The 15749-nt window shown below is 40.9% G+C and overlaps 2 protein-coding genes across 4 annotated transcripts in view; one reads left to right on the top strand and one right to left on the bottom strand.

Moving 5' to 3' along the window:
- LOC107713606 (15-hydroxyprostaglandin dehydrogenase [NAD(+)]-like) overlaps window positions 1-15749 on the top strand; it is a 22753-nt gene continuing 7004 nt past the window's right edge. The window contains exons 1-8 of one of the 3 annotated variants that reach the window (XR_001636909.1): window positions 1-87; window positions 246-344; window positions 1910-2033; window positions 2880-2986; window positions 7261-7357; window positions 9514-9590; window positions 9676-9839; window positions 9958-10755. Coding sequence is in view for 2 of the 3 variants with exons in the window: in XM_016519173.1 (XP_016374659.1) it covers window positions 252-344; window positions 1910-2033; window positions 2880-2986; window positions 7261-7357; window positions 9514-9590; window positions 9676-9839; window positions 9958-10108 (813 nt within the window). In the remaining variant the exon portion in view is untranslated. Of the gene's footprint in view, window positions 88-241; window positions 345-1909; window positions 2034-2879; window positions 2987-7260; window positions 7358-9513; window positions 9591-9675; window positions 9840-9957; window positions 10789-15749 lie in introns of those variants that run through there. The other 2 variants (XM_016519173.1, XM_016519174.1) reach the window with 2 other exon arrangements.
- Window positions 10803-15749, bottom strand: part of wdr55 (WD repeat domain 55) — a 6341-nt gene continuing 1394 nt past the window's right edge. The window contains exons 3-8 of the mRNA XM_016519141.1: window positions 14761-14861; window positions 14586-14673; window positions 14290-14469; window positions 13089-13188; window positions 12671-12840; window positions 10803-11379 (exon numbers count right to left, since the gene is read on the bottom strand). Of these exons, the coding sequence (XP_016374627.1) occupies window positions 11040-11379; window positions 12671-12840; window positions 13089-13188; window positions 14290-14469; window positions 14586-14673; window positions 14761-14861 (979 nt within the window). The 3' untranslated portion in view covers window positions 10803-11039. The remainder of the gene's footprint in view (window positions 11380-12670; window positions 12841-13088; window positions 13189-14289; window positions 14470-14585; window positions 14674-14760; window positions 14862-15749) is intronic.

Consider the following 15749-nt stretch of genomic DNA (forward strand, 5'->3'; position numbering starts at 1 on the left):
TGTAACTCCTCCTTCTCACCCATGCCTCTGATCTTTACATCGCTAGTTAGTCACTAGTTAATCACTAGACGCAGCTCTCGCGCACAGGTAAGCAATGCTGATGTGTTCTTCTGCTTGTGTGATTTTGGTGGGAAAGGTTTGTAGCAGCATCAGTGCATCCATGTGGATAACACATCCACTCAACAACAGCCGGACGCGTTTGGGACGCGTTCTAATCTTGTGGCGTCGCGCTGTTTCTCTGACAGGTTGTGATGGATCTGAAGGATAAAGTGTGTGCAGTGACCGGAGCAGCTCAGGGTTTGGGCAGGAGCTTTGTCGAAATACTCCTGAGAAACGGGGCAAAGGTAAAGGAAATGCATTTAAACAAATAATTCTATAAACCCTTTCGTGCTTGCATTTAGTAAAAGTACGATCTTATAAAACACAGTGCTCTAAAGGCTCGCGTCAGGGCTTCAACGCGCCGCCTTGAGCTCCGCGTGAAACCAACGCACGCTACAGAATGACAAATACACGAGTTTGCTATGTATGTCGAAAAAAAACATCTATAGATAGAAGGATCTATAAATGCGAGACTGGATAGTTTCACACGGTCCTAGGAATAGTTTTAAAAAGTTTATTATTAAACACGTAATGAGGCATCCTTGTAACGTTTAACCGTTTAAAAAAAATCTTGTTGCGGTGAAAAAAAAAAATCTGGAAAAAGTAAACAGGCTAAATCATGTCTGTTCATCAAAATTCAGATCTAAGTCTGGTAAAAACTGGCAGCGATAAGAAACATGGGCGTCAAATGGAGTCAAAGTTGAAGTAAGGAATAATTGACTCCGGGCCGTTGAATTATTAAAAAAATAATGCACACCCGAGGTGGTGATGCGAAGCGGATGTGCATTATTTTTCTAATAATTCAACGGCCCGGAGTCAATTATTCCGCGTATACGACGGTTACCACACCTCAAGACATCGATCAGATGATATATTTAAAGGGATTCGTCCGGTTTTTTTCGCTATTGTGAGCGGGATTATTTCTTCCGCATCTCATCCAACGCCTCTTTCGCTAGTTCCAAAACCTCATTTTAAAGCTGGTAATGGAGGCTTGAGCCGTTGATAGCATTCTAATGCAGTTATTAATGAAGTTATTAGAAAGAGAGAGAGAGAGAGTTTGTGTGAATTAGGCTAGCTCTGTGCGTCCCTCAACAGTGTTCTGCAGCAGCGTCTCTAAACAGCGCTGTTATTCCCTCGCTAGTGAGAAATGTCATGTGTAGCCTTTAAATTGCTACACTATATAGGCTAACCGATAAAATCGTCAGGGCAGCGCTGACAACACTTTTTTGGCACTTCCATATGCGAGCACGAGTGATTGCAGTAATTCCTGTGTGCTGTATAGGTACTGAATGCTAATTTCCGTTATTACAGTTAACTATGCGAAGTGATATGGAGCTGTAATGCGGTCAAGAGCGCTGCCTGGAACTACGTTCGCCGTACGTTTCCCTGAAAATAATTGCACGCCTCAGAACGTTCGTCAGACAATCAGATTCAAGCATTCAACGGCCCCGTGGTATAAAGCGTTTTGAAGAACGTCCGGAACTGTTCCTGTGCGTCAGATTTGATTGTGTTTTAGTTTTAGTTCATTCAGTCATTACGAAGTCTTAACACTACAAGTTGCTTATTTGTAAATGAGCAATGATGTTATTTCTTCAGATGTCCTGTTTTCAAATCCATATTCTAACTATTAAAATGTAAAATACACATTGAGAGAATAAATACAAAACATCTGCTTATATTAAAAAAGGCTACGTGTCAATATATTTATAGTACAGCCTAAAAGTCATCCTTATTGAGAACCTGCTTTGCTACTGTTCTGTATTTCACAGTCCTTTACTGTAATAGCTCACACTGATGCATTTGATTACAGGTGGCTTTAATCGATGTGAATAAATCGCTGGGAGATGAAGTGAAGAGCACACTTGATCAGGAGTATGGACGAGACAGGACTGAGTTTTACACGGCCGACGTCTCATCAGAGGAAGACTTTAAAGGTCTTTCGAAACTTCAGAGATGTTATATTGTCTACGAATGATTACATGAGCCTCTGACTGATGGCTTACAATGTAACAATGCCGCTATTACTCATTTACATTAACATTTTAATCATTTAGTTTAGTTTAGTTGAACTTTATTGTCTGTCCAGATTTCCTGAACAGAAATTCATCTTTGACACTGGCATAGAAAATACATCATAACAGATAACACTATACATTCACATATCACATTACAAAAAAATTAATTAAAAAAAAATAAAAAATTAATTAATACAATATATATGTATGCCCACACATATGCATACACATGTGTACACACACCTACCCAGAAAGATGCCTCATGATAATACCTCAATTAAGAATTTGGTTTAAAATTTAGCAGACACTTTTATCCAAAGCGACTTACAAATGAGGAGAACAATAGAAGTAATCAGACCAGCAAGAGAGCAACAGCATACAAGTGATGTGACAAGTCTCGTTTAGTCTAGCACACTACACATAGCAAGGTGTTTTTTTATTTTAAATAAATTAGAGCGAATAGAATAGAATAGTGCTAGTATTAATTGGACAGGTGCTGACGATGTGTCTTTAGAGGTTTTTTGAAAATGGCTAAAGACTCAGCTGTTCGAACTGAGATCGGCAGGTCGTTCCACCAGCTGGGAACAGTCCAGATAAAGGTCTGTGAGAGGGATTTTGTTTTGGATTTTTGATTTTTTGATTTTGTAGAACGCAAGCTTCTGGAGGGCGCATAATAAGTCTGAACTATTACTCAAGTGACATAATTATAAGAGCAGGAAAAGAGAGTTTGGATATGCTCTGAATGTTTTATGTTTTTCCTTACAGGAGTTTTGGAAAAAATTGTTGAAACATTTGGCCGCATAGACATTTTGTGCAACAATGCAGGGATCATCAATGAAAAGCACTGGGAAAAGACTATAGCAATCAACCTGGTATGAGTGAGCCTGTCTGTCTCTCTTTCTGTCTGTCCGTCCGTCCGTCCGTCTGTCTGTGTATCTGTCTGTCCGTCCGTCTGTATGTCTGTCTATCTGTCTGTCCGTCTGTCTGTCTGTCTGTCTGTGTATCTGTCTGTCCGTCCGTCTGTCTGTCTGTCTATCTGTCTGTCTGTCTATCTGTCTGTCTGTCTATCTGTCTGTCTGTCTATCTGTCTGTCTGTCTATCTGTCTGTCTGTCTATCTGTCTGTCTGTCTATCTGTCTGTCTGTCTATCTGTCTGTCTGTCTATCTGTCTGTCTGTCTATCTGTCTGTCTGTCTATCTGTCTGTCTGTCTATCTGTCTGTCTGTCTATCTGTCTGTCTGTCTATCTGTCTGTCTGTCTATCTGTCTGTCTGTCTATCTGTCTGTCTGTCTATCTGTCTGTCTGTCTATCTGTCTGTCTGTCTATCTGTCTGTCTGTCTATCTGTCTGTCTGTCTATCTGTCTGTCTGTCTATCTGTCTGTCTGTCTATCTGTCTGTCTGTCTATCTGTCTGTCTGTCTATCTGTCTGTCTGTCTATCTGTCTGTCTGTCTATCTGTCTGTCTGTCTATCTGTCTGTCTGTCTATCTGTCTGTCTGTCTATCTGTCTGTCTGTCTATCTGTCTGTCTGTCTATCTGTCTGTCTGTCTATCTGTCTGTCTGTCTATCTGTCTGTCTGTCTATCTGTCTGTCTGTCTATCTGTCTGTCTGTCTATCTGTCTGTCTGTCTATCTGTCTGTCTGTCTATCTGTCTGTCTGTCTATCTGTCTGTCTGTCTATCTGTCTGTCTGTCTATCTGTCTGTCTGTCTATCTGTCTGTCTGTCTATCTGTCTGTCTGTCTATCTGTCTGTCTGTCTATCTGTCTGTCTGTCTATCTGTCTGTCTGTCTATCTGTCTGTCTGTCTATCTGTCTGTCTGTCTATCTGTCTGTCTGTCTATCTGTCTGTCTGTCTATCTGTCTGTCTGTCTATCTGTCTGTCTGTCTATCTGTCTGTCTGTCTATCTGTCTGTCTGTCTATCTGTCTGTCTGTCTATCTGTCTGTCTGTCTATCTGTCTGTCTGTCTATCTGTCTGTCTGTCTATCTGTCTGTCTGTCTATCTGTCTGTCTGTCTATCTGTCTGTCTGTCTATCTGTCTGTCTGTCTATCTGTCTGTCTGTCTATCTGTCTGTCTGTCTATCTGTCTGTCTGTCTATCTGTCTGTCTGTCTATCTGTCTGTCTGTCTATCTGTCTGTCTGTCTATCTGTCTGTCTGTCTATCTGTCTGTCTGTCTATCTGTCTGTCTGTCTATCTGTCTGTCTGTCTATCTGTCTGTCTGTCTATCTGTCTGTCTGTCTATCTGTCTGTCTGTCTATCTGTCTGTCTGTCTATCTGTCTGTCTGTCTATCTGTCTGTCTGTCTATCTGTCTGTCTGTCTATCTGTCTGTCTGTCTATCTGTCTGTCTGTCTATCTGTCTGTCTGTCTATCTGTCTGTCTGTCTATCTGTCTGTCTGTCTATCTGTCTGTCTGTCTATCTGTCTGTCTGTCTATCTGTCTGTCTGTCTATCTGTCTGTCTGTCTATCTGTCTGTCTGTCTATCTGTCTGTCTGTCTATCTGTCTGTCTGTCTATCTGTCTGTCTGTCTATCTGTCTGTCTGTCTATCTGTCTGTCTGTCTATCTGTCTGTCTGTCTATCTGTCTGTCTGTCTATCTGTCTGTCTGTCTATCTGTCTGTCTGTCTATCTGTCTGTCTGTCTATCTGTCTGTCTGTCTATCTGTCTGTCTGTCTATCTGTCTGTCTGTCTATCTGTCTGTCTGTCTATCTGTCTGTCTGTCTATCTGTCTGTCTGTCTATCTGTCTGTCTGTCTATCTGTCTGTCTGTCTATCTGTCTGTCTGTCTATCTGTCTGTCTGTCTATCTGTCTGTCTGTCTATCTGTCTGTCTGTCTATCTGTCTGTCTGTCTATCTGTCTGTCTGTCTATCTGTCTGTCTGTCTATCTGTCTGTCTGTCTATCTGTCTGTCTGTCTATCTGTCTGTCTGTCTATCTGTCTGTCTGTCTATCTGTCTGTCTGTCTATCTGTCTGTCTGTCTATCTGTCTGTCTGTCTATCTGTCTGTCTGTCTATCTGTCTGTCTGTCTATCTGTCTGTCTGTCTATCTGTCTGTCTGTCTATCTGTCTGTCTGTCTATCTGTCTGTCTGTCTATCTGTCTGTCTGTCTATCTGTCTGTCTGTCTATCTGTCTGTCTGTCTATCTGTCTGTCTGTCTATCTGTCTGTCTGTCTATCTGTCTGTCTGTCTATCTGTCTGTCTGTCTATCTGTCTGTCTGTCTATCTGTCTGTCTGTCTATCTGTCTGTCTGTCTATCTGTCTGTCTGTCTATCTGTCTGTCTGTCTATCTGTCTGTCTGTCTATCTGTCTGTCTGTCTATCTGTCTGTCTGTCTATCTGTCTGTCTGTCTATCTGTCTGTCTGTCTATCTGTCTGTCTGTCTATCTGTCTGTCTGTCTATCTGTCTGTCTGTCTATCTGTCTGTCTGTCTATCTGTCTGTCTGTCTATCTGTCTGTCTGTCTATCTGTCTGTCTGTCTATCTGTCTGTCTGTCTATCTGTCTGTCTGTCTATCTGTCTGTCTGTCTATCTGTCTGTCTGTCTATCTGTCTGTCTGTCTATCTGTCTGTCTGTCTATCTGTCTGTCTGTCTATCTGTCTGTCTGTCTATCTGTCTGTCTGTCTATCTGTCTGTCTGTCTATCTGTCTGTCTGTCTATCTGTCTGTCTGTCTATCTGTCTGTCTGTCTATCTGTCTGTCTGTCTATCTGTCTGTCTGTCTATCTGTCTGTCTGTCTATCTGTCTGTCTGTCTATCTGTCTGTCTGTCTATCTGTCTGTCTGTCTATCTGTCTGTCTGTCTATCTGTCTGTCTGTCTATCTGTCTGTCTGTCTATCTGTCTGTCTGTCTATCTGTCTGTCTGTCTATCTGTCTGTCTGTCTATCTGTCTGTCTGTCTATCTGTCTGTCTGTCTATCTGTCTGTCTGTCTATCTGTCTGTCTGTCTATCTGTCTGTCTGTCTATCTGTCTGTCTGTCTATCTGTCTGTCTGTCTATCTGTCTGTCTGTCTATCTGTCTGTCTGTCTATCTGTCTGTCTGTCTATCTGTCTGTCTGTCTATCTGTCTGTCTGTCTATCTGTCTGTCTGTCTATCTGTCTGTCTGTCTATCTGTCTGTCTGTCTATCTGTCTGTCTGTCTATCTGTCTGTCTGTCTATCTGTCTGTCTGTCTATCTGTCTGTCTGTCTATCTGTCTGTCTGTCTATCTGTCTGTCTGTCTATCTGTCTGTCTGTCTATCTGTCTGTCTGTCTATCTGTCTGTCTGTCTATCTGTCTGTCTGTCTATCTGTCTGTCTGTCTATCTGTCTGTCTGTCTATCTGTCTGTCTGTCTATCTGTCTGTCTGTCTATCTGTCTGTCTGTCTATCTGTCTGTCTGTCTATCTGTCTGTCTGTCTATCTGTCTGTCTGTCTATCTGTCTGTCTGTCTATCTGTCTGTCTGTCTATCTGTCTGTCTGTCTATCTGTCTGTCTGTCTATCTGTCTGTCTGTCTATCTGTCTGTCTGTCTATCTGTCTGTCTGTCTATCTGTCTGTCTGTCTATCTGTCTGTCTGTCTATCTGTCTGTCTGTCTATCTGTCTGTCTGTCTATCTGTCTGTCTGTCTATCTGTCTGTCTGTCTATCTGTCTGTCTGTCTATCTGTCTGTCTGTCTATCTGTCTGTCTGTCTGTCTGTCTGTGTATCTGTCTGTCCATCTGTCTGTCTGTCTGTGTATCTGTCTGTCCGTACGTCTGTCTGTCTGTGTATCTGTCTGTGTATCTGTCCGTCTGTCTGTGTATCTGTCTGTCTGTCTGTGTATCTGTCTGTCCGTCCGTCTGTCTGTCTGTCTGTCTGTCTATCTGTCTGTCCGTCTGTCTGTGTATCTGTCTGTCTGTCTGTGTATCTGTCCGTCTGTCTGTGTATCTGTCTATCCGTCCGTCTGTCTGTCTGTCTATCTGTCTGTCCGTCCGTCTGTCTGTGTATCTGTCTGTCTGTGTATCTGTCTGTCCGTACGTCTGTCTGTCTGTCTATCTGTCTGTCCGTCTGTCTGTGTATCTGTCTGTCTGTCTGTGTATCTGTCCGTCTGTCTGTGTATCTGTCTATCCGTCCGTCTGTCTGTCTGTCTATCTGTCTGTGTATCTGTCCGTCTGTGTTTTCAGCTGAAGGTGTTTTGTGCTCGTCTCAGGGTGGAGTGGTCAGAGGAACGTATCTCGCTCTAGAACATATGAAGAAGGAAAACAGTGGCAATGGAGGAGTCATTGTCAACATTTCATCTATGGCAGGTCTGATACCGTCTGTTTAAAATAAACACAGATTAAACAATTACAGTTTTTCTCAATCGCTTTAGCACATTTTTCGAAACAGTCTTAACATTCTCTAAACTGTAAGTGCAGTTGTCACAACTGTTTGCTGGAACATCAGAACTGTATTGCATGTCTGCAAAATGTAGTAACACACCCAAAACATTTAATTCATGCTTCAGAACCTAGTTATTGTGTCAGTGACTTGATTTTTGTCAGGGTGTGAGCCACACTGCTCAAAAAAAAATGTTGTTGTTTTTTTCAGCATGGACATATTTGTTATATGCAGGTTTCATTTCATGGTATATGCAAATTCAATCTTGTTATATGCAAAAAAATTTTTTTTACTATTTTTGTTGACTGACACTCTTGTATAGTATAGAAAGCAGTCTGTTTTGTCTGTGCCACTCCGACTCTACAGCATGATTTCACCATCCAGCTAGGTTAATCAACCACTACCCCATCAATTTCGGTCAGAAATCTTGGTGTAATCTTTGATGACCAGCTGACTTTCAAAGACCACATTGCAAAAACCGCAGGTTGCATTGCACAACATCAGAAAGATCAGGCACTTTCTAATGGAGCATGCAACACAACGTCTTATCCAGGCCCTTTTTAGGCAATGCTCTTCTGGCTGGACTTCCATCATGTGCAATCAAACCTCTTCAAATTATTCAGAATGCAGCAGCATGACTGGTCTTCAATGAGCCCAAAAGGGCACCTCTCTTTATCTCCCTGCACTGGCTACTGGTTGCAGCTCACATCAAGTTCAAGTCATTGATGCTTGCATATAGAACAGCCACGGACTCCTCACCCTCCTACTTCCACTCACTCGAATCTACATCCCCTCCAGAAGCCTGAGATGTACAAGTGAGCGACGCCTCGTGGTTCCATCACAGAGAGGCACAAAATCACTTTCCAGAACATTTCCATTCACCGTTCCTGGCTGGTGGAATGATCTGCCCACCCTCATCTGGAATGCTGAACCTCTGACAATTTTCAAGCGACAGCTGAAAACTCATCTCTTTCATCAACATTTGACTGCATCCTAAAATTGCATCCTATCTAACTTGTATTAATCTGCACAATGTCTGAAACTGTAACACCATTGCTTAATCATTTTCACACACTCTGTCTACTGTCTTCCCCTAACAGCTCCACACCGCACATTCTTACATGACTTCCTCTTTCACGACAAGCAAGTATCAATTTTCACAGTTTACATGGAACACATTTCTACAGATAAATGTACTGTACAAATATAAATGTATTCATACAGTACTGCTGTAGCTGCTGCTGTTTAGGGTTATGACGTTCCTCCTCGTTCTGAAATAGTAGTTATTGTGCCGGGCAAACTCTATATATATGCTTCCAAACTTGACTGATTGGCAAGATTGTGATTCCTATTTCATTACAATGGCAAGTAGGTTTGTAAAGGGGTGGAAAAGTTTCCGAAAATTTACAAAATTTTCCCCAAAAAATCCTGGAAATGTTCTGCCCCTTTGCAACCCTAATGGCAAGCCATTTCCCAACTTAGCAGACATCACAACCGTCACGTGTCAGATATCTATGGAGTATACACACGTCTGATGACTGAATGGATCAGTTTGCATGTGATGGCTCACACGATGCAAGAAAGTTTAGAAGTTGTGAAGAGTTTGACAATTCCACTGAGAATCAACTCATCAGTTTTGACAAGCCATGTGCATTTAGTTAATGTGCAAATTGTAGACAATCGTACTTCTCTTTTGCACACACGTGCCAAAACACATCTAAATCTGTAAGAAATTCAAATCAAGAAACATCAGGAAAAAAACCTCTCATTTGAGAATTGAGCCAAAGCAAGTTCGTAAACCTATGATGAATGGATAGTTCATCTAAAAATGAAACTTCTCATAATTTACCTCATGTTATTTCAACCAGTACGACTGACTTTCATCTGTTGGGCACAAATGAAGATACTTTAAAGAATGTTTCCGCTGCTTTTGTTCTTACAATGTAAGTCAATGGGGTCCAAAGTTGTTTTCGACCCCCAAAAAACCCACTGAGAACATTTTTGAGGTAAATGTGTAAATGATGGCAGATCTGTTGCTGTAATAAAGCCACGTGTTGACTGAATCTTCGCCTGTCGGCCGCAGGTTTGGGGCCTTTGCCGATGGCGCCCATCTACACAGCAACTAAACACGGCGTGGTGGGATTCAGTCGTGCCATGGCAGTACGTATTTTACATATAAAGCATTACGCTTCTTTTGTGAAAGAGAAAGTCTTTGATTTTTTTTTCTTTAATTGCTCATCAACAGGCCGTTTCCAAGCTGGCTAACTACGGGGTGAGGATCAACGTTCTCTGTCCGTGGTTTGTGAAGACCAGTCTTCTGTCCGTCATGAGTTCAGAAGAGCATATTGGAAGTTTCTTTCCACTGAAGGGTATCGCAGACACGATGATAGAGAACCGCGGCTGTGTGGAGTGAGTTAACAATCCTTCATATCAGAGGAGAGACACGGGACAGATAAAGCAAGGGTTTGAGTTTAACATCAAAACTGAGAAAGCTTTGTACGGTCATATAATTGTGTTTTCATCGCAGGGCTGATGTTGTTGCCAAGGCCTTTCTTGTTCTTGTGAAAGATGAGAGCAAGAATGGAGACGTTCTGATGATTGATCCCGAGGGGGCAGCTTTTGTTTCTTTCCCCGAACGAGGCAAAAACATGCCATCTACTCCGGTCAGTCTCGAGTAGCCAATCAGCTTCGTTCTCAGCCGCATCTGTGTTAGTGGACGGATTTGAGTTTGGGATTAAAGGTTTCATCAGAGATCTTTTAAAGAAAATCCAACCAAACCCTGGAGATCTCGACCAAATCAAGACACGACGTCAACCTAAGAATGGCTTCATATAAAGATAATTTTAACTAAATCAGCCAGAGTAAAGATTAGCGAAACATCTCAGATTTATTCTTTGGTGCTGCTTCTGTAATTATTACAACCATGAATTTCAGCATCTCTGTTATTCAGATCTGTTATGGAGAATGTTCCGAATCCGGGAAATCTGACAGTCAGTACAAGAGCCACAGATCTGGCTGTTTGGGAAATCTGAAAATAGTTCTGTAATTATAGACGGAAACATCACATCCTTGGGCTCCACTGTACTGTATGTTCATGCATTTCTACATTTATTGTGCAAAACTATACCTTGAAATATTCTGAATACGTGGTTTGCTTTCCAAATTTGTTGAAATAAATAAGCTACATGTTTGTGTTGAAATTCAATTACAATAAAATTTTGCACCTCAATTGCAAAAGAAAAAATGTATTGTAGCGACTAGTGCTGTGCTCCCTAGATGAGTTAGTAGAAGTAAACGAAACACAATATGTGACCCTGGAGCTTAAGTCGCTGGGGTATATTTGTAGCAATAGCCAACAATACATTGAGGGTCACATAGAAACTTTTGTTTCAAATACTGTCTATTTTATGTGAACGTGTTATTTGATGTTTCTTGGGCAATGAATGTAGCAAAGTTTATGACAGCACAGCATGTATTTTAAATGATATATTATACAAATACAGATGTGTAATAGCATATAATTTAATGTGTGCGTGTGTGAGAAACTGATTCAGAAAATATACATGAAATATAGAAACGGCAACACAGTATTGCAGGAGTTAAGTATTTTCAGTCGCTCCCACTGTCACTGTCCTCCTCCTCCTCCTCCTCTTCATCTTCTTTATTCCGGTTTTCTTCAGTTGAGTCTAAAAGGCCGGCGAAGAAATCCTGTCCCGTGTCGAAAGCTTTATTACTCAGAGCTTTGAGGCGTCGGTCTCTCTTCTTTCTCCGCCGGTAATCGCTGACTCTGGTGTCTGGTAAGCTGGAGATGTCCCAGAACTTGACGAGCTGGTCGTGAGCGCAGCTGGCGAGGAAGCGTGTGTCTCTGGATCTCGCGATCTCCTCGATGGACTCGCCGGCGTGCTGCCCGACGCTGCCCAGAACACGGTTCGGCAGGACACTCACAGCTCTGCGGACGGAGGACTGAAGCATTAGTTTCAGAAGAGAAGAGATGTGCATCCGGAGTACAACCAAAACTATAACGCTAATTATATCAGTGTCTATAGGAAAGATTTTGATTGACATGTTTTAATAAAGCAATAAGCCCCACGGCTTCACGGAGCTTATTGCTTTTATAAAACGGTTATTCCATATACGTAGTAAGGTTTCACAGAATAAAACAGAGCAAATAAAGTGTAATGATATTAATAAAAACAGTATTCTTCCACCAAACAATGTAGTTCCTCAGAAACAGTTGTGGTTGCTACAAAGTGGTTGCCGAGCAACAGACAAACGTAAACAAAGGTGTATGTTACTTTGTAGAGTCATTTACAACAGCTTCGAACGCAGCTCAGCCAATCAGAATCAAGCACCGGAACTCTCCGCTTTATAATCATTCATTAGCTGGAGAAAAAAATCATTCGGAAAAATCTGAACAGTGCTGTTAACGAGTTGAGGCCTGTTCACACTAAGAACCATAACTATAAAGATAATTATTACGATAAATATATTTTTGTCATCTGTCGCTTTAAATGCTCAAACTCTAAAGTCGGTGGATTGTGATTGGCTGTCAGAGTATTTATTGTTCATCATCTGAAAGTGATGTGTGATTGTCATGATAGCTGTGGTCTGGATTTCTCTATTTATGTTCATAGTTATCGTTATAGATATCAATCTTGGTATAAAGGCTTTAATAAATGGCTTAAAAAACAAACTGTGCAGTCAAATAAATTCCCGAGTATTCTCACAAAAAAAAAAAAATAAATGAATGAACTTGTGTACGGTAAATGTGAATTGCACAAAACTTGCCCCCATGATCCATGGATGAAGCGGGTGGTTGTTAAATGTTAAAGCACTGATCAATGAGAATGTATTCTGGAGACTTTGGAAAATCAGGAAATACTTCACACAAAAAAAATCATTTGTCAGGAACATAACTCTCCTGATCACCACCAAAAATACCCTTTGAAATAATAATTTATGAGCTGAAAGAGTAATTACACTTGTAACTGATATATGTATATATACACACTACCAGTCAAAAGTTTGGGATCAGGACAGTTTTAATGTTTTTTACAGGAGTCTCTTCTGCTCATCAAGGCTGCATTTATTTGATCAAAAATACAGGAAAAACATTTCAAATATTGTGAAATATTATTATGATGTAAAATAATGTTTTTCTATTTTAGTATACATGAAAATGTAATATATTTCTGTGATGCATTACAGTTTAAGGTCTATAAAAATGAGAAGCTGTTCACCTGATGACTCCGTCGGTGGAGGCGGCACACAGAATGCTGTCAGTGATCGGCACAATACAATCCACAGACTCGGCCTGAACCGCAAACCGGTCGCTGGTGGCACCAAAACCATTCCAGTTAAAAATGTAGATTTTGCCCTCGCCGGATCCACAAACGACCTTACGGCCTCTCTGTGTGGCAAACAAAGAGGATTTTCATGATTAAAACTGCATTGTCAGCCTTAGTCACTCTAAAAACAGTCCATTATGCTGCAAACTGCTATTTTATTTCTATAATCATATGGTTTGTAGCACCAATGCTTTACCGTTTACTGCTCTCTGTTATTCTTCTAGTTATTTACCCGAAGCGACTAGTGAATGTGAAGTCAGATGTGTCTGAAATGGTTCATTAGCACTACAGTGACGCTGTTTAGACTCACTTTCATAATGCAAACAGAGTTAAGATCTCCATTCTGGAACTCGGAAAGCAGTTCAAATCTTCGTCTTCTTATATTGAACACACCCATAGTGCCGTCGCCACTACAAATGAAACAAAGTCACAAACACACCATGATATCATCGAATCAAACATCAGTTTGCACACTTATCACACCTAACGTAGGAAAGGCATTGCATCACATAAGACGTCAAAGCAAGCGGCATTTCTTTTAAAGGTGACATATCATGAAAAACTGACTTTTCCAGGTTTTAAGTGCTATAATCAGGTCCCCGGTGCATCTACCTACCAAGGAAACGTGAAAAAGATTAACCCTGTAACTTTGTTTTGGGAAGCCTTTTTCTGCAAGCGTCTGAGAAAACGAGCGCGTCTGATTTAGCTCTCCTAGTGACGTTGCAAAGGGATCTCATTATAATATTACCGCCCCTTAATCTGCAAGTTTACGCCCATGACACCATCATTTTGATTTGCAAGCGACAGCGGTGCGCTAGCTCTAATGCCATGATGAAAGTTTGAGCGAAGCATGCTAACTGTTCTGTGTTTGGCTGCAGAGACGAGCACAGAACACTGTTTAGAGTCCCAGCCTCAGAGGAGACAACAGAGCAGTGGATTTATTGATTTATTTACTGTATATTGCTGCTGCCACACAGATCTAAAATAAACAAGCGATTTATTTCCCAGCTGTTTACCTTCACAGACATAACCCACTGTTTTTGTAACTCATGTGTGTTTTTAACGTAAACTTGTGTGTGAATGAGAACTTAGTTTAGTACTCACATGCTGTGACAGCCGCTTTCTGTCCATGTGCTTCGGATGTGTGCACTCAGAAAACCGTATATCAGAAGTTTAAACTAATATGGTTTAAAACGCATGATTTCAGTGCGATAAACATGATAATCAGAACCAAAACAGATGTTTTTAGCAGGTCGCAGCTCTATTCTGGAAAAGGGGGCGGGGAGCAGCAGCTCATTTGCATTTAAAGAGACAGGCACGAAAAACAGCATGTTTCTGCTTCCACTCAAAATAGGCATTTTCAAAATGATATAATAAATGGAGTATTTTGAGCTGAAACTTCACAGACACATTCTGGGGACACCAAAGACTTATATTACATATTGTAAAAAGGGGCATAATATGTCTCCTTTAAAGAAAACGAGCGTAAGCGGTGAGGCTGGAGACAGCACCTGGAAGTGAGCAGGGTCCGTTTGTCCTGATCGATGGTGATATCACTGATAAAATCCTCATGCTGCTTCAGATCCATGAACGAGGTTCCTCTCCTCACGTCCCAGACCTTCAGCATTCCCTCGTCATCGCCCGTCGCAAAGATATTCTCATCCACCAGCAGCAGGGCGTTGATGGGGGCCCTCGAGAAAATATCAAAAACACCAATGACTTCACTGTTCAAAGAACATTCCATCAGCTTTCCTCTTATAAATCTTCAAGAACGGCTGTTTAAGACATGAACGGGAACATTAGGTACTTGTGAGCTTTGGGGATGCGTGTCAGCAGTTTCCCAGCCTCCACGTCCATGATGTGAACGGCCTTGTCTTTAGACACGCTGAAGAGCTCTGAGGAACACAGAGGAGAGAGTCACTGGAGAAACAAGTGAAGAACTGATCGACACTGAAGCAATGAAAGGAGATGCAAACACTGACTCTGTCCATCGCCGGAGAACAGCACTTTCCTGCAGGACTTCAGATGATGTCCTGATGACCACAGCTCTTTGTTTGCTCCTTCAGCGCAGGAGTACGAGAATCTGCAAATCACAGAGTCCGTGAGTTTCTGCTGAACCTAGATCGACCGCATTAACACTCGGAGCAGAATCCTTCTCCTGTTACAGGATAAGAACTGATAAATCCTTCTATAGTTTTTAAAATGTTTATGTCGATAGCACTCACTGAGCTGAGTTTCACACACTACTGGTCAAAAGTTTCAAATAGTTCTGATTTTTTTAGTCTCTTCTGCTCACCAAGGCTGCATTTATTTATTCAAAAATACAGTAAAATTGTAAAATATTATTATAAATTAAAACAGCTGTTTTCTATGTGAATATCTATTACACTGTAATTTATTTCTGTGATGCGCAGCTGTATTTTCAGCATCATTACTCGTCTTCAGTGTCACATGATCTTCAGAAATCATTCTAATATGCTGATTGGCTGATTCTGATTATTATCAGTGATTATCATTCAAAAGTTTGGGCTAAGTGTGATTTTTACAAAATAACAATAATACTTTTATTCATCAAGGATGCATTAAATTTATCAAAAGTGTCACAAGAGAGTTCTATTTCAAATAAATGCTGTTCTTTTGAACTTTCTATTAATCTATGAATCCTGAAACATAAAATGTATCACAGTTTCCACAGAAATATTGTGCAGCACAACTGTTTTCAACATTGATAATAATCAGAAATGTTTCTTAAATCAGCATATTAGAATGATTTCTGAAGATCATGTGACACTGAAGACTGGAGTAATGATGCTGAAAATACAGCTGCGCATCACAGGAATACATTACAGTTTAACAGATATTCACAGAGAAAACAGCTATTAAATTGTAATAATATTTCACAATATTACAGTTATTACTATGTTTTTTTCCAATCAAATGAATGCACCCTTGGTGAGCAGAAGAGACTTGC

This window comes from Sinocyclocheilus rhinocerous, unplaced genomic scaffold (genome assembly GCF_001515625.1).
Source record: "Sinocyclocheilus rhinocerous isolate Xijiao unplaced genomic scaffold, SAMN03320098_v1.1 scaffold599, whole genome shotgun sequence".
NCBI classification, from domain to species: Eukaryota; Metazoa; Chordata; class Actinopteri; order Cypriniformes; family Cyprinidae; genus Sinocyclocheilus; species Sinocyclocheilus rhinocerous.